This window comes from Pogona vitticeps, chromosome 3 (assembly GCF_051106095.1).
Source record: "Pogona vitticeps strain Pit_001003342236 chromosome 3, PviZW2.1, whole genome shotgun sequence".
Classification (NCBI taxonomy): domain Eukaryota; kingdom Metazoa; phylum Chordata; class Lepidosauria; order Squamata; family Agamidae; genus Pogona; species Pogona vitticeps.
In genome coordinates this window covers 202,601,084-202,620,153 of record NC_135785.1, presented here as the reverse complement: position 1 = coordinate 202,620,153, position 19,070 = coordinate 202,601,084, and the positions used below count along the sequence as shown (strand labels likewise).

The following is a 19,070-nucleotide window of genomic DNA, read 5'->3' as shown; positions in this document are numbered from 1 at the left end:
GTTCTTCACTTACTATTTTATTCTATTTTACTTTATTATGCCAATAAAGGGATAAGGATGAATCTCTGTAGAATTGTTTTGCCCTCCTAGTATAGAGTCTCTCAGCCAGAACAATGTCATAGTGGAGTTCTCTTTAGCTTCCTTCCATTATACAATTCTTCTCCTTGCTCAGAGAGGTGGGGAATGTAACTAGCAAAATCAAAGACATTTCCACTTACCTAATTATGTATTCCTCAAGTATCCAAAAGATCCAACAACATAGACTAAATATACTATATATATACAATATACAGTGGTGCCTCGATTTATGACCATAATCCGTCCCAGAAAATGGCCATAAGTCAAAATGTTCGTAAGTCGAATCAGCATTTCCCATTGAAATGCACTGAAACCTGATTAATCCATTCCGGCTGTTTTTTGGTTGTATGTAGAGGCACCAGTTGTAAGTCAAAGCATTTGTTCCCATAGGAATTAATGCAAAACCGGTTAATCCATCCTCTACCACTAGGGGGAGAATTTTTCTTCTTTTAACCTAAGATGACTTAGGTTTAAAAAAGGGCAGGAAAGGAGGGAGGGAGGGAAGGAAGGAACAGTGGGGAAAAGAGGAAAGAAAGGAGGTCATCACTAGGGCACACAGACCCCTGTTAAGCATAAAAAGAGAGAAGGGAGAGAGAGAGAAGACAATGGGGGGAAGAGAGTTTGGAGTCTAAAATACATTTTAAACCAACACATGCTAAACCCACACATTTTACACCAACACATTTTAAACCAAACCAAACACCTTTTAAACAAAACACATTTTAAATCAAAACCAGCAACCATTATTCCAGCAAACAGACCCCCTCAGCACAAAAAGAGAGCAGAGAGAGAAGATTGGGGGGGGGGGGGGAGAGAATTGAGTCTAAACGCCAGGCAGCACAGACCCTTGCAGGAAATTTTCTGATTTTAAAACAAAAAGACTTTGGAGTCTAAACTCCATTTTACACCAAACCAGGCAGCACAGACCAGCAAAGAGAGGTCACAGTACACAATCCTAGGAGCCACAGAATGCAAAAATAAATAAATAAATTTTACATTTTAAAATTACAGTCTAATTTTCACATTTAATTTTAATTTAATGTTACAGTCTACTTTTCACATTTTAAATCCACACTGCAAGATCTGTCAGAGCACAGAAACAGAACCCCCACCCCAGCTCAAAGCCACGCTGCAAAAACACCCAGAAAAGTTTTTAAAAAGCAGAAAACAGCTCATTACCTACTGAAAACACACACACACACTCCGAAGCAGAAGGAAGCAGTTCTCAAGCCTCCAACAACGACGCACGCTCTCTAATTGCTAGGCGAAAGAACTACAAAGAAGCAGCTTCATCGCCAGCTACAGTTAGAAATTTTATTTTCCCGCCTTTTTTCCCTGCCTTTTTCTGTTCGTAAGTGGAAGCTCCAGTCGCAAAATCACAGCAAAATTTTGTGATCGGAGCTGTTTGTAAGTTGAAATGATCGTAAGTAGGGGCGTTCGTAATTCGAGGCACCACTGTATGCATATTAAGCCTTGGTCTGCCCTCACAGGTATAGATTTCTGGCTCATTACCCAGAATCAACCATGAAAGAGGCCCTAAGTGCAGTGTCGCTTACATCTTTCTGCATGTCTACTGTCTCTGTTAACTGACAGTTTGATTTCAGAAAAAGAAATGCTGCAAAGCACTCATTCCAGATAGCAATCAGTATTTCAGAGTTAATTACTGGGGCCCTTCTTTGTGGAATCCATGGTTTCTATTGTGTTCCTCTCCACCCTAGTTCCACCAGCTTTTTAATTTGTGTGATAATATGGCAAAATTATGTTAATCTACCCTAAGTTAGTAAATGCATCAATCCTTTGTTGTTGTTGAAATCTTATTCTAGAGCGACTGACAGAAAACCTGCGTGTTGGACAGACTTCCATAGTAGCAGCCCAGATGTTTCTTTTTTTCAGAGTTCTGTTGCTAAGAATTTCACCTCAACATTTAACATCATTATGGCCAATTATGGTGACCGAACTGGTAAGTAATAAGTAATTATTAACAAAGAGAATAATCTTCATGGAAAATACCCTTCTTTTGAACTGATGCCTACTATTCAACTGGAATAGAGATGGGAATATGAATATCCCTCATACACAAATACGCATATCCCCATCCCAGGTCCACCTAATGCAGGTCCGGCCCTTGAACCAGCCTGTCCACTTGCGCTGCCAGCTTCTTACTCTTCTTGCCAATCGTGGAAGTAGTTCTACCATCTCCTGGCTCGGCTGGCCAGTCCAGACAGGTTGCTGGAGGACAAGTCTCCCTGCACAGCTGCTGAATGGCCAGAAGAGCAGGGAGACAGTGGAGCTACTGCCATGATTACTGAGAAGAGCATGAAGCTGGCATTGTGGCAGCACAGGAGTGGATGGCGGATTATTCTGAGGGCTGGACCCGCATTAGGTACACCTGGGTTGGGGATATGTGTATTTGTTTGCAAAAACAAATATCCCCATTTCTCCTCTGGAATCTTCAAGTGGTGCCTGTTTGTGCCAATACCTCAGCACTTACCAATCAGCCAGATTAATTTTTACAAAATATTTTAAAATAATTATTTGGAGGCTGGACATGCTGCAGAAGTAAGTGTGACTGTGGAGAGAAAAACTAGTTCAGTTGTAGGCCTGAGACTTCAGTAACCATTTTTTATTAGAACTCCCGGGTAGAGAAGTGAAGCAGTTGCAAACTTCTGAGAGAGAAGCAAAGTCTTCACACCTTTTACATAGGGCAGGAGAGGCAGCTTTAACCCTGTAAATTTTCTAGAAGATATAACTGAGGACGCACAATCATTGCAGCATGTATAACTAAGCATATTTGGACATAACAGGAAACGTGTTAGTTAGAAATAGAAAACCACAAACATAAGCAAGTTCCTTATTTCCAGTAATCAGCTCTAACAACATCCTCAGCTAGTCTGTCCACATTCATTTTCTAGAAAAACATTTTCCTTTAACCCAGTGATCCCTAACCTTTTCCCAACCGCGGACTGGTTGGGGGGGGCATGGCACTCTCGTGCGGGTCTGGTGCGCGTGCACACAAGTGTATAGCGGCACTCACAAGGGCACCTCGCTTGCATGCAAGCACACTGCGGCACTTGGGGGGTGCTTGCGTGCATCGCGTGGCACACTCGTAGGGGTGTGCTGGGGGGCAGGAGAGCTGTGTCCATGGCCCAGTCCTGCCTAGGCCATGGACTGCTGCCAGGTCGCGGACTGGGAGTTGGGGACCCCTGCTTTAACCTGTATGATGTACTGTGTTTTTCCATGTATAAGACAATACTTTTGTCTAAAATATTTAGATTAAAAATTGAGAGTCATCTTATACATGGAAGTAAGAAGGGGTTGGGATCAAAGCGCTTTGATCCCAGCTTTCCCCCTCCACTTTCTTTGCAAGAAAATGGAGGGGGAAAGCACTTTCCTCTCAAAAAAGTGCAAGAAAGTGGAGGGGAAAAGCACAAATCGTCAAAGCCCTTTGATTCCTGCTTTCCTTCTCCATTTTCTTGCAAGGAAAGTACTTTCTCCCTCCACTTTGTTGGCAAAAGGTGGAGGAGGAAAGCAGGAATCAAAGCGCTTTGATGATTCCTGCTTTCCCCCTCCACTTTTTGTGAAGAAAGTAGAAAGGGAAAGCACTTTCCTCACAAGAAAGTGGAGGGGAAAAGCAGGAATCATCAAAGTGCTTTTATTCCTGCTTTCCCCCTCCACATTCTTGCAAGGAAAGTGGAGGGGAAAGCATTTTTCTTGCAAGAAAGTGGAGGGGGGAAGCAGGAATCAAGGTGCTTTGATCCCTGTCTTCCCCCTCTACTTTCTTGAGAAGAAATAAATTTTGGGTTAGAAAAGGGGGGTGTCTTATACATGAGAGCATCTTATACATGGAAAAATACAGTACTTTTCCAGACAAGGGATGAACATTATAAAATATAGACTTTTAATTTTATTATGTATTTGTCTGTCTGTTTGTTTGTAGGCCTTTGAAATGAAGCCTCACTACTCCTTTTTGCAGAAAAATAAAGGACAGGAAAATCAATTCCAGATCCCACTTCAGAAGTGGGAAAAGGATAATAACCCAGTAACCCCAACAGCCACATTGGGGACTACTACTGACTATGGGTGTGACTACACAGCAGGAAAAATGTGAATGAATTTGATACCCCCAGGAAGTTGGGTTTTCCCTGGTTAATTCACTTCAGCCAGCCATGCAAAAGTGAGCAGAGAGAAAGGAGGGAATTGGCAGTCATCCTTATTTGCAGCTTGTTAAGGTAGCTCTGCTCTGGCCATCCGTATTTGCAGGAGAATGGGTTACAAGAGAGCTGCCTTAGGCTATAAACAAGGCTGATCAAAAACTTCTTCCTTTCTGTCAACTCTTTGCTCTTTTTCTTTTGGTTACCTAGCACAAGGGCAGCAAGCCTTTAAAAGACAAAGAAAGAAACAGAATGGAAGAGGAAAGGAAGAGGAAAACAACTGGACCCAGGCATTAGGTTTGGGAAAGAGAGGATTCAGATGTTAGCCAGTTTTCCCACTGCCTTGCCTCCCTCACCCTGCTTCTAGCCAGGTGGAATGGTTTAAAATAGAACGGCTACAAACCCCTGCACATCAGCTTAAGCAATCACACTACTTAAATTGATGTGAATGCATTTGGTTCCGAAAAAGTAGAAGTCCCAGTGGCGATGGAAGAAAGAACAGATTGTGGGGAATACTCTGGGCTGATTCACAATGACTTATACATCATATAGTCAATAGAAAATGTCTCAGTCCCAGAGCATATTCGTCATTTTCTGTCACTGTAGAAAGACAGTGGCTTTTGAGGTTATGCTATCTGTGAAATTGCTGGTTTGTTTCAGCAGTTTGTTTGTTTGTTTGTTTGTTCGTTCGTTTGTGTGTTTGATTCCTATCCCGCCCATCTAGACCAAAGGTCTACTCTGAGAGGTTTACAAATTAAAAAACAACAAAAACAGTAAACATATATTATAAATCCAAGGTAGCGAAAGTATAAGTAATTAAGATACGGCAGGAGAGAAATCCTGCCCAAATAGCAAGGTTTTAAGTTTATTCCTGAAAACACCCAGAGAGGGAGCCAGGCGGATCTCCACTGGCAAGTTGTTCCAAAGGGGAAGGGCCACTGCCAAGAAGGCCTGGTTCCTTGTTCTTTCCTTCCAGACCTCCCTCAGCATTAGGCCCCTCAGCCGCACAGCCTGGCTGGAACGAGTGATTCTGGCAGAAGTGGTGGGAGAAGGCGGTTTGCCAGAATTGTGTCATTGTATTTGTAGCTCTGATTCCATTTCTGCCTTTTACTCCTGAACTTGTTCTAGTTCTTTGTCTTTTAGTCTTAGAAGTTTCATTTCCCGAGTTTCCAGCTCTGTGAAGAGTGGTGTGTTATAGTTCCTCTCTTTGGTACAACAATTTTGATATTTAAAAGTTAAAAATAAATAAAAGTGGTCAGAATCTTACCAGTTACATGTAAGATTTGCATAACTTGACATAGCTAATTGACAAGGTGTTGGAGTGCATCTTGGTTGTGCAGTTGAGTTCATGAGCAGGAATGCAACCAAGATGCACCCCAGTGTTTCACCAATTAGCTACAGTACTGTATGTTAAACAAACTCTAGTTGGATTCTGACCAGTGAATTCTGGTGACTTGCCATGCTTCATTTTGTAAAGGCACCTACACTTTTTCAACCTCCACAATGTACCCATGAGACCAAAACATTTGGAAATTCCTGATTTAACTGAGACGCAACTTCAGTATCATTAACAGCTAAGCCTTGAGAATTTTTCCTCAGATATGTAAAGATGCACAGTCCCCATATTCACAATGCAACATAAAGCACTATTATTGTACTGTATACCCTACGGTTTGCTTTGTATTTGATTCCACTATTTCCACCATCCAGATTCAAACATTTATACAACTCGAGGAAGAGCTAGATGAAGAAGAGGAACCAGCAAAGTAAGGAAACTAACACAATGTCATATTAAACATAAAAGTAGAAACAGATGAACAGGTTGAACAACAGAATAGACTTAGTAAAAAACCTCAACAAAATTCTTTGATATGATGGGTGTGATAGTTGTCAGCAATGAGATTTTATTTTCCAAGTCAACCTGCTTTTGCAGGTGAACCATAAGTCATTCATGCCTGTCAGATGTCATTTTGATATTGCAGTAATCAAGTGGTAAACTTTTTGGCACAAGCCAGTCCAGTATTGCTCAGTTTGCATGGAGGAATAAGGAAGCAAAAGGTTTCAAAAAAAAGAGGACATCTTAATTGGATGTGGTATCATAAGGAGCTCCAGGAATTTTGAAAAATATTGGAAAACATATGCCATACAATAGTAATGTGTTCACTGCTGTTGGATCTGTTGGAATACTTGGCACAAGGGACTGGTCAAAATTTTCATCATCAGGAATTTGAATACTGTGAACAAGGAAGATAGAAAAAATTTAAGGATATGCTTGAGAATATTTATTTGCTCATGTATATAAAATATTTATACCCTGCCTTTCTCCTGAAAAGGATCTAAGGTGGCTTACAGTATTAAAAATAAACAATATTGAAGGCTAAGAACAATAAATTATTTCAATTTTAAGAACAAATTAAACAAATATATTGTTAAAACCTAATAGATTAAAGCAGTGCTACAAACACATTTAAAACAACAGAAACACAGCCCCGTTTTAAGAACCTCTTCTTAGGCAACCAGTCACTAGGATAAGCCATCCTGAAGAGAAAGGTCTTTGCCTGTTTGTGGAAGGACAACAAAGAGAGGGCCAGCCTGGCCTCCCATAGGACGGAGTTCCAGAGTTTGGGAGTAGCAACAGAGAAGCCCTTCTCCTGTGTCCCCACCAAACATACCTGTGAGGGTAGTGGGACTGAGAGAAAAGCACCAGAAGTGAATACTGTTGTTAGGGGTCACAGTTTCCAGGTGTGGGGAGATCTACCTACCTTGTCAGTTTCATCAGCAATAAATGTTGACTGTAGCTCTTAGAAGCAAGCTACAATTTACTGAAAATGCATGTAATGAAGCCCTACTTGCTCAAACATCCTCCTTCAAGCCTGGATGGAACATTGCCTCTCTCCTTTTAGCTTATCAGCCACCACTGCTGTGGTCACTGAAGGGATGGGAAAGAGTTGCCTTATGCTGAGCTTCAAGCATTCAGTTTACTACTGCCTGAACTGAACTCATCCTTCTGAATTTCCAGTACAAAGACTTGAGACAACACTCAACTCTAACCTCTAAATAGTTAATGGCTTGTAAGCTCCCTTTGAACACAGTAGGGAGTTGAGTATGGCTGTAACAAAAGGTAGATCTCTTAGATATGCCCTGAGGATACAGAGACTATATGGGCAGGAATCTCAAGCCCTTTGACAAGCAAGATATTCTTTGAAAATCCATCCTTTGAAGATCAAGCTGCTGGAAAAATTGTACTTCCTACAACAGCAGCTTCGCAGACTTGTTCTGACCATTTGCTTTAAAGTCACGATAGTATGTTTAATTAATCCAACTAATATTAAGATTCCATTTCTCCACAGTTCCTTTTTTTTAATCATCCAGGAGCAAAAATACAATTCACTAAGTCTGCTTTTTAATCTTTGTTTTTCTGTTTTTATGAATCGCACAGGAACAACAGCAAAACAAATAAACAGAAAACATCATCAGATGGCAATGGTCCATTACTTGGTGACGTACAGCCAAATGAACTAGCCTTATACTTATCAGCCTGTAAATTCTTGGATACTGCACTTTCTTTTCCGCCTGACAAAATGCAGCTGTTTCAAATGTACGTATATTATCCTGTATTCTTGTGATACACAAATACTGTAGTGAAAAATTCTGGGATGGGATAATTTGTAAAAGGAAGTCTGAGGAAGTAGACTTGTCCACAAAAGCTCACATTAAAATATAGTAATTAGTCTTTAAGATGCAGCCATGTTTTTGTCTTTTTTGTCTTTTTCTTTTCTTTTTGCCTGATATGGGATAGGAGAATGTGTAAAAGTCGTTGACGAGAATCTTTTCTACATCTCTTTTCTATAGATATATACTGTTACCACCTGGACACTTCTTTTCTCAGCATGCTTTTGATGTATGTGCTGCATGGATCTGTTTGTTTGGCTGTGTCTCAGTTCTTATGTTTGTTATTATGATATTTTATTGTGTCTTCCATACTGGTTCACATGCTGGCTTATTTTGTAGTCTGCCATCATTTTGTCAAGCATTTTTGAACAGAGGGTTTGCTTTTCAACTGTAAGTTATAAAGCAGCCCTTATACTCTAAAAGCTAAAAACAATAAATTATTACAATATTAACACAGAATTAAACAAATATATTAAAAACAGTAAATAAAATCAATACTGAAAACAAATTTAAAAGCAATAAGGAACAACAATCTAATTTTTTAAAATCCTTCTCACACAGCCTGGCCTACCGTGGGACAGAGTTCTAGAGTCTGGGAGCAGTGACACAGAAGGCCCTCTCCCGTATCCCCACCAAACACGCCTGTGAGGATGGTGGGACTAAGGGAAAGGCCTCTCCTGATGCTCCATAACCAGGCCTAAAGTCAGGTTGATATGGACGTAGATAATCTGTTACATCCAGGAACCTCTGGAGTTAAGAAGCCGCAACACATTCCAGTTCTTCACCCAAAGATGGAATGTTAGAGATTGGCTGGGAGAGGTTTCCGGAGTTCGGTGTCACAACTGTGTGGATGAGACTCAACTCTTTTTCTTTCCATCTAAATCTGAGGAAGCTGTTATAGATCTAGATTGGTGCCTGGCATATTGATCATGCAGGATCAAGTTCTGGATGGCAGTTGTTTTCCTATTTGCTGACTTGGCATTGAGCCACAGCACTTTCAGCCCAGGGGACCTGACACAAAGGCTATCTAAGCTATTTAAATTTGTGGACAGCTTTAGGGGCAACCAATATACCCTTTTACCCTCCCCTCTAAATGCCATAGTTGCTGTTCCTCTGCCTTGAACAATTCTGATGGCAGCTTCCTAACCCACTACTGTCCTTCTCATAAAAATGCATACTTCCGCAAGCAGACAAAAACCTTGAGTTAAAAACTACTCTATATGTATGTAAAGTAGTATGTAAAGTAGAGCTGGCAGTAACTGGTAAACAGTATCACAGGAAAAATAAAACAGGAGGAGATGATTTAGGGAATGTTATGATGTACTAAGTTTAGGGGAGGGAGGAATCTGAAAAGTGAGTTGCAGCAAGGGTCATCCTGGAAGTTCTGCTGTAGGGTCAACATCTGCATTTCTCAACATACACCGTGTTCTGCAACACCAAGTTCTGTGGTGCTACCTCTGGCAAGATGTCTGCCTTTATATACCTGGAGATGCCACAAACATATTCAAGGAGCGTAGGTTTCTTCCTCCAATGCAATACACTTTTATTGATATACAATAAAATTTCCTCTTATTTTTCAGAGTTCTGTGAATTTTGTGTGTCCCTTTTAAAAATTCAAGCCATTTCCTGTTTAACAGCATCTCATTGAGATTTTGTTCAGGTCATATCACATCACTCATTTCTTTATCAAAAGCAAGCAAAAGAGAGACATACTGGGCCAGAATTCTTGATCAGCCGATCACAATTGTATGTTTTAGGATGCATAGAACTCATAGGAATATGCATCCCATTGAAATCTCTAATGCAGTGCATGGTGGCATGCAGCATGAGTACTGTACAGAGAAATTTTAAGAGCTCTGCCTGGTTATCCGAAGGGAAAAATTTACAGACCCAGCAACCAGGAATGGATTCCTACTACATATATACATGTTTGACTGTGAAGAGATTAAGGACTGGGGAGAACATGAAGAATTAAATTCATCTTCTGGACTTCTCTGTATGTCTGTTAGGGCATGGGAACATAAACTTTCACATCGGACAATAGCTTATTCGCACCTCTTCCCTATCTTCTGTTCCTGTATCTTCAAAGCATAACCTAATATTTAAAACTTTATATTTGTATATCAAAGGAGTCACCAACTGTTGTGAGTTAGAAAATTGGTGTGCTTCCTTACCTAAGGGCATGTAGATTTTGAAGCTGAGAAGGAGGCATGTAAGAATGATCAAAGTGGATTAAGAGCAGTTACATGAGTGATCAATGTGGATTAAGAACAGCCCAGGTGTTAATAGGCCATTCATTTTTCTAAAAGGGAATTGAGAATCTGAGTCTTAGGAAACTTTAGGGAAGCTTTGTTTTCCTGATGGCAGTGTTACTTGTGAGGAGACCCTCATGTAAGAAGTTGTGCTGGGGAGCACAGGGAGTATCTCTCTGGGTTTACTCCATTGCTCTGCTTAAGTGAGATTGATAGGGTAAATTAATTCTTATTGTTTTCTAGTGTGTCTCTGTTTTGTATCCTGTAATCCTGTACACATATTTGCTTTTCTATCTGGAACTTTTCTGTTTTTAAATTTACCCTCCACCCTTAGTTTTCCATTTTTTAAATAAATTATTCAAATCCTTTCAAGCCAGTGTGTGAAAGGTGACTGAGGGGGTGGTGGCAGCACTGACATTCTAGAGTCAAACAACTGAAATAGCTAATATTGATTTTTAGAGAAGCTGGTAGCAGCCTACTGTAATTTATGTACTGAACCCCTGGAGCATGCCCTGGTTCACAGGCTGAAGGTGTTTTGTTGAATGAAAGGATCCCATGCATGACTTACAGCTTCCCATACCTGCTCCCTCTGGATGCTCCCAATCAAAGAAAGCAGAAGGCACCATGGCTATAATGAGAAATCTGGTTATTCGTTTCCCCACCAGTAACATACATATGGACAACTCTCAACAATTTCCAACCTAGAAAGGTCTTTCTTTGACAAAATTTGGCTTATGTGAATGTGTCACAAAGAACAAAAAGCAAGTGGTTGTAAACTTGAGAGACCTTTTCCATTTAAGAATGTAAGAGGGGGAAACTGCTGCATCAATGAGGCTGCTGTAACAGTGCAAAACTCGATATCTTCATTATGCTTGTTAGTGAAATGCTAATGCTGCAAATATGGCATAGCAGAGAGTTTGGAAAATGAAGATCAAGCATGCATTGTGCATATAACTGCCATAGGTTATCAGGAGAACGAGCAACTGTACATTTGTCAAAAGAAGATCTACACTGTAATGTATTTATCTTCAAAAGTGCAGTTTGATAAATTCCACTCAAATACTGATCACTACAGAGAAGTCTGTTCTTTACACCAAGTGAATATCAGGTGGAACACTGAATGAAATGTATTGTGACTTTCATAGTAGTTCAGCTACTTACCTTCCTGTTAGCAAACAAAAACTAGCTTTTTAGAACAACTGGGCATGACTCTTATCTTTTTCTACCTGTAACCAATAATTCCAAAGAATTGTATGCTAGATGTCTTATCCCCAGATTCTTTTGTTTACAGGTACAGGTGGGCATTTGTTCCAGAAGTGGACACACAGGCTTACAACAAGACCACAGAAGCAATGGAAAATCACCAGGAATGCAAACCACATAGTGTCAGAATTATGGATTTACTGAAGCTGAAGTGTGTGGTAAGTGTTAATCTGTGACACTATCTTAAAAATTAAGCTAATGCATGGTTCAATTAGAAGGATCATTTGGTTGTATTTTGAAATGGAAACGCTCAGAATTCCCAATTTCTATTTTATCTTTTTTTTTACATTTATATCCTGCCATTTTTTCATGATGGAACTTACAAGAGTATGAATAAGATTTCTAAGCACTAATTAGATGCACTTAGCTTCAGACGCTGGGATTTAGATGCATGAAATGGTGAACATGTGGCAAAAAGCTGTGTAGATCTGGACCAAGCAGCTCAACTCTGAAGCACTCCTGTTTGTGAACTATCTAAAAAGGAATACATGTGTTGTATCCTTGTATGAGCAATGCTTCACCCCTCACACGCATGACTCTGCCACCCCATGTGGGGTTGTGTCGCGACCAGAACCAAAGAGGCTGGAAACAATTGTTTTGGGTGTGCAGAGGAGAAAGAGGAATCCTGCACGGAAGGGGGCCAGAGTCACTCACGCAGCCATGCACCTTAGAAGAAACCTTGATTGTGCTACTTATTTGTTTTTCAGAGTATGATATTTTAAAGGGTATACAGTTATGGCCAAAAAAAATTGGCACCCTTGCAATTCTGTCAGAAAATGCAACCCTTCTATCAGAAAATCGTTGCAGTTGCAAATGTTTTGGTACTCACATGTTCATTTCTTTAGTTTGTGTTGGAACAACACCAAAAAACAGAGGAAAAGTCAAATCTGATACAGTCCCACACAGAAAGTCAAAATGCACTGGCCAAAATTATTAGCACCTGTCTAAGTTGTAAGAAATAATTGCTTTTCAAGCATGTGATGCTCCTTTAATTTGTATTGAGACACACCTGTCACAAGTAAGAGGTGTGGGCAATATAGTAATCATACTTGCAAACAGTTAAGATGGAGAAAAGTTGACTCAACCTTTGTATTGTGTGTGATGCTGAGCATGGAGAAAAGAATGAAATGTAAAGAATTGTCTGTGGATTTGAGAGAAAAAATTGTGGGAAAACATTGACAATCTCATGGCTACAAGTCCATCGCCAGAGATCTTAATGTTCCTGTGTCCACTGTGCGCAGTATCATCAAGAGGTTTACAGCCCATGGCACTGTAGTAAAACCTCCCTGGACACGGATGGAAGAGTAAAATTACTGAAAAATTACAATGAAGGGTTGTTCGAATGGTGGATACAGAACCCAGATTAACTGATTTGCAGACACAGGGTACAACAGAGTCAGCTTGCACTATCCGTTGCCATTTGATTTAAAAGGGATGCTATGGTAGGAGATCCAGGAGGACACCAGTGCTGACACAAAGGCATAAAAAAGCAAGACTGGAGTATGCCAAAACCTATGTGACAAAACCACAATCCTTTTGGGAGAACGTACTGTGGATAGATGAGACAAAAGTACAGTCGTGCCCCGCTTTACGGTTGCCCCGCATTACGATGAATCCGCTTTACAATGCTCTTTTTGCGATCGCAATTGCAATCGTCTAAATGGGGGAATTTCACTTAGCGATGATCGGTTCCCTGCTTTGGGAACTGATTTTCGCTTTATGACGATCAAAAACAGCTGATCGTCGGGTTTTCAAAATGGCCGCCGGGTGCTTAAAATGGCTCCCCGCTGTGCTTAGGGATGGATTCCTTGCTATACAGGCAGCGAAAATGGCCGCCGTATGGAGTATCTTCGCTGGACAGTGAGCTTTTACCCCATTGGAACGCATTGAACAATTTTCAATGCATTTCAGTGGGGTTTTTAATTTTGCTTTACAATGTTTTCGCTTAACGGCGATTTTCCTGGAACGGATTATCATCGTTAAGCGAGGCACCACTGTAGAGCTTTTTGGTCAAGGACATCATGTCACTTTTACAGAAAAAGAAATGAGGCATTCAAAAAGAACACAGTCTCTATAGTCAAACACGGTGGGAGGTTGAAAGATGTTTTGTGGTTGCTTTGCTGCTTCTGGCACTAGATGCCTTGATTGTGTGAACGCTGTCATGAAATCTGATGATTACCAAATAATTTTGAGGTGCAACATAGTGACCAGTGTCAGAAAGCTGTTTCTCTACCAGAGGTCATGGGTCTTCCAGCAGGACAATGACCCAAAACCCACTTCAAAAAGCACTCAGATATGGTTAAAAACAAAGTGCTGGAGAGTTCGGAAATGGCCAGCAATAAGTCCAGATCTGAATCCCATATAGAACATCTGTGGAGAGATCTCAAAACAGCAGTTGGGAGAAGGGATCCTTCAAATCTGAAGGCCCTGGAGCAGTTTGCAAAAGAAGTGTGGTCCAAAATTCCAGTAGAGAGGTGTAAGAAACTCATCTGTGGTTACAGGAAGCGAATTATTTCAGTTATTTTTTCCAAAGGGGAGTGGCTACCAAATATTAAGTTAAGGGTGCCAATAATTTTGGCCAGTGCATTTTTGGATTTCTCTGTAGAATTTTATCAGATTTGAGTTTCTTTTTCTGATTTTTGTGGTGTTCCAACCGAAACCAAAGAAATGAACATGTGAGTACCAAACATTTGCAACTTCAACAATTATCTGAGAGAAGGGTTGCATTTTCTGACAGAATTGCAAGGGTGCCAATATTTTTGGCCATGACTGTAAGTGCAGCCCACTGAAGGGTGATGCACTTAAAAGGCAGTTGTACAAACATCTTTTTGGGGGGTGTTGTTTTTTGTTTTAGCAATAGGATAAATTTCACCTCTATTGCAGCATCTCCAGTATACACAATGAGAGTTCAATACAAATATTCTCATGGGGGATATTCACCCACTTCTGTTTAAAAGCAAGAAATATGCACTCTATGGTTGGAAAGGATAAGGAGAAAAAAAGTAAAATATAAAGTGAAACATTCTGTGAAAGACAAAATATTTTTGTAGGAGGAAGCCCTGTCCATATTCATATTTGTCACTGTGAGAGGAGAAATAAAAAGTTATCAAAGCAATATTGTGCAACAGATATGGATGGGGAATAGATGACCTTCCATAAATATTTTGAACAGACTTCCCATCATTTCTCACCCTTGTCTCTGCTGTTAGGACTAATGTGAATTGTAGATCAACATCATCTGGAGGACCCCATTCCCCCCCCAGCTGCTGCACAACAAAACAGAAATGTTTAAATATTGCAGGTGGTGTAGTTAAAAATAATGTTTCCATGCGTGTATGGTGGGAGAATTGCGTTGCGGTATCATTCAGTTTTTTTCCAATATTTGGCTGTAGCAGTGGCATAGCCCTCGTTACACTTTGATCACAGCAGCAATAGAGAAAATAGTGAAGGAGGAGCATTATATTTGTGCAGGCATTCTGAACTAAAACTACACTGATGAGATTTGTTGGGTTCACTGAAAAACCTGCCATTCAGTGTAAGTCTTACCATCATAACTCAGAGTAAAAGAATTGCTGTGTTCAAATAGAAAAGCAGTCAGCATGATTGTATTTTATACGAAATAAAACCAAGCAAGTGCATAATTAACATTGTGAATTTTGCATGTTTTTACAGGAACAAAATATCAGTGAGCGTACAGCACAAAATTACACCTTTCCTCTTTTGGACCTTCGTTCCATATCACACATTACACAGTTGATGCCATTTTTCAGGATATTAAGCTGTGCATTTAAAATGGAAAGCAACAGATCGTTAAACACGAATAACGTGAAGTACCTAAAAATGGACAGTCCCATGGGTGGTAGTGCAAAGACACTGCGGCTACTGGAAGAGTGTGTTGAACGTGATTTTATAGAAAATATGGAAAGTTAGTATACTTTGAAAAGAGGTCCATGATGTGAAGCTTGTAGTTGTTATATAACAATTTCGATTATGTATGTAAATTATCAAATGAAAATTTTAGAATTCATTTCAGTTTCCTTTTTTCCCCTAATACTTGTTCTGCTTTTGTGGATTAGACATTGCTCTTGTGTCTCCAGGGAACAAATTAGCATAATCATGTGTAGATTTCTTTAAATGAAGGATTTTTATTTGAACATAAAACAGAAACATAGTTGAGTTTGTGTATATTAAGAAAGCAATAGATTTGCTATTTATCTGTTGAAGAGATTTTCAGCTGTACAAGACCTCTTTTTGGAGTCAGAACCCCAAGAAATTATATCACGCAAATTCATGCATGGAGATTCTATTTTAAAGTTATCTTCTATTTCTAACCATCTTTTCTGTAGCAAAATGTTAAAAACAAAAAAATAGCATGCTGTACATACACATATTCACATAAAACATTATTCCAACATACTGGCCAAAATCTTATTGTGTAAATGTACGCTTCTGCAAGCTGATGTCATCAGCTGTGGATTTTTATTGTTCATTAGAACTTTTCTATCCCACGCGAACCCATTCTGCCAAGTTCTGTGGCTCGTTTGGGATCCATTTTGACCTAGCAGGTCTGTTGGCAGCAATTTTGGAGGCATTAAGGGCACCCACAACCCTATCCTGAGGTTTCCAAAGGCTCCCCAAGGGAGCCTCGGAATCTAGGTAGATGGTAGGGATGGTAGAATAGGATACTTTTAATGAGCAATAAAAGCCTGCAGCTGATGATGTCATCAACTTGTATGGGTGTAAATCTACACAATAGGACTTTGGCCACTATTCTGCAACCTTTCTAACACAAATACAATAGTTTCAGGCTGCAGACATGCACGGGCTTATTACCAAATAGGCTTCAAAGACCTAAGTGGAAAATATTTCTTGTTAAATGTTTTTACGATTGGACTTTAATCATATATGTTCGCATAAGATTTGAAAAGAATGATTCTTCTAAAACTGAAAAGAAAATGTTTTATGTTGAAAACATAATGAACTTGTTTAAAGTCATAATTGCCTTCTATTGTTTCTTCAGTGGGTACCAAGTTGTAGGTAGGGCTGTTTTTAAAGAATGTGTAAGGTCTGTGCCGTAGTTGAAAAAAAATGGTGGTGTGTATATAATACTGTGCTGCTTTTGGTTGCTTAATTTTTGGAGCACATAATTTACAGTTCCATGCTGAAAGATTGGTGCAGACATGTATATTTACACAGTGTTGCATAAAATTGGAAATAACTGTGTACAGTATCATGATTCAGTTTCAGGAAGATGCTATTGGTTCAAACCCTTTGATTATTACACAACACTAGCAATGCATGGGTTCAGCCAGGGAAGAAGGGGTGGGTGTTAGTGTTGGTTAGGTAAGTATCATGTCAATGGCAAATGGAAAAGTCAGTAAGAAAACAAATCTATGAGGCAGCTGGATTTATACTGATGTAAGTAGAATGGTGTAAATGGTGATGCTGAACTGCTTTTAAGTAAAGCTCACATTCCTAATTGTGTGACTGGCACATGATCTAGAATATTAGCAGCAATTCATTCATTAATGGAAATTCACCACCATGCTTTATACAATTACACTTACACCCGTACAAATCACCAACAGGATTCTGACTCATGTATTAAACATAATTGCTAGCCTAGTCTTTATATGAACTGCAATAATACTTAACTGTTTTATAAGTTATTATAAATAATGCCTTCAATATGTGTCTTTTTCCTTCCTCACTCCTCGAGCAGTTATTACTAGCTGTAAATCTAGCACCATCACATCCTTTAAAAAAAACACTCAATTGAGCAAAATCCAGCCAAACATGTACATTTTTATTCCCCCATTATTAAGATGGAAAGTAAAGCATCAAATTTCTCCATTGAAATCATGGGTCTTTTCAGCTGCTTAAGCTTGGGTCCACTGTGCCCAAAGTGGCTGCGGAGAAATATTATTTTCAAGAGTTTCGATTTTACTTTTTTCCATTCATTGTTTTTTTCAAAGTGCCCACATGTTATCAGAGACACTAGGAGTACATTGGAAAGGCGTCAGACAGTATCGATTGATTTATTTCAACATTTATATAGTAGAGTATTTATGTATTCTTATCTATATATAACTTAATGATGGGTTTTCTGTATTCATTTTGATACTGATTAAATCCTGAACATACATTACATGCTTTATTGTAATTATGTTAAAGGGACTAAAATGAAGGATTAATCACTTGTTAATAATTTTGTAAAATTACACAATTACGTTTACATACTAAACTGTATTTTTCCTTATGAATGTGAAATTCCAGTCTTATGAATGTAAATTCTTTCACAGGTTTATGTAATCACAGGTGTAAAGATGTATCTCCTATAAAGCATATATTGCTGCTTAATAATTGTGTATTCCTTACCATTTGGAATTTTAAATGTATGTTGCTAATGCTCAGGGAAACAATATATTTGTCATGTGCAATACCAGTTTTGTCAGGAGGTCTGTGTATTTCTCTTGCTCCTGTCTATCAGCACTGGTGACACACAATATCAAATCTTTTAATCACACCAGGATCTCGTTTTGGCCTATAAAGGGAGAGGCTTGGGTTATTAATAGAGATGGAGACAAATTTTAAAAATGGCGATTCGTTTTGATCCATCATTCATCAAGGTTAACGGATCAATGAATGCAAATATACCGTATTTTTTGCACCATAAGACACACTTTTTTCCCACAAAACAGGGGGGGTGGAAAGTCTGTGCGTCTTATGGAGCGAAGAAAACAGATTATATTTTCCTGTTTTCTTCTCCTAAAAAATTGGTGAGTCTTATGGAAAGGTGCGTCTTATGGAGCGAAAAATACGGTACGAATATTCTTCAACGGATCGATTTGTCAATTTGTCTCTTTGTCTGCATTTTAAACAGCTATAACACTGGCCCCCAGCCACCTAGAGATGCCAAATTTGCAGAGAAGCTTCCTCAAATGCCTTTCTACAATTCCTGAATGTTTGGTGAACATTAGATCACAGATCCCCAAATTATATAGTCACAAAAAGGACCCCCCCAGGAAAGCTCCCCCCAGGTACTTAGAGAATTCAGAATCACAATGGAGCTTCCTATGTCTTTCCCCAACATGGCTGTGAACTTTGGTGAAGATTGGATATTGGACATATGAGTTATTCACCAACAAATTGGGTCCCCCCCAGGAGAGTTTACCACACGGCACGGAAGCCCATTCTGCCTACCAGCCGCCGATCAGCTGATCAAAGCCAATAGGCAGCCATCCCCACACACAGCCAGTCACCCCAACAACCTACCCCCACACACTCCTCCTTTCCCTACCTTAGCCCCCCCACTCCCACCGACACCCCCTACCTTAATAGCTGCTGCTGAGGTCTCCATCAGCCACGGTATGTAAAAAGGGAAACTGGCTGCCCTTTGCAAAGATGGTGGCTGCGGCTTAATTTAGGGTAGGGAAGCTGCAGCTACCATCTTTGCAAAGGGCAGCCTGGATTCCCTTAAGGCAGGCTAAGGGAATCCAGGCTGCCCTTTGCAAAGATGGCAGCTGCAGCTTCCCTAAATGAAGCCGCAGCTGCCATCTTTGCAAAGGGCAGCCAGTCCCCATTTTTATATATGTGGCTGCAAGACCAGAAGATCTCGGCAGTAGCAATTAAGGAAAGGGTGTTGGCGGGGGTG

The 19,070-nt window shown here is 39.8% G+C and overlaps 1 protein-coding gene across 4 annotated transcripts in view; it reads left to right on the top strand.

The window, feature by feature from the left end:
- Window positions 1-17,861, top strand: part of DOP1B (DOP1 leucine zipper like protein B) — an 87,279-nt gene extending 69,418 nt beyond the window's left edge. For all 4 annotated transcript variants that reach the window (XM_072994119.2, XM_020789388.3, XM_078390550.1 and 1 more), the window contains exons 33-37: window positions 1,902-2,038; window positions 5,940-5,995; window positions 7,669-7,827; window positions 11,445-11,574; window positions 15,089-17,861. In XM_072994119.2, coding sequence (XP_072850220.2) covers window positions 1,902-2,038; window positions 5,940-5,995; window positions 7,669-7,827; window positions 11,445-11,574; window positions 15,089-15,346 — 740 coding nt within the window. In that variant the 3' untranslated portion in view covers window positions 15,347-17,861. The remainder of the gene's footprint in view (window positions 1-1,901; window positions 2,039-5,939; window positions 5,996-7,668; window positions 7,828-11,444; window positions 11,575-15,088) is intronic.
- The last annotated feature ends 1,209 nt before the right edge of the window (window positions 17,862-19,070 follow it).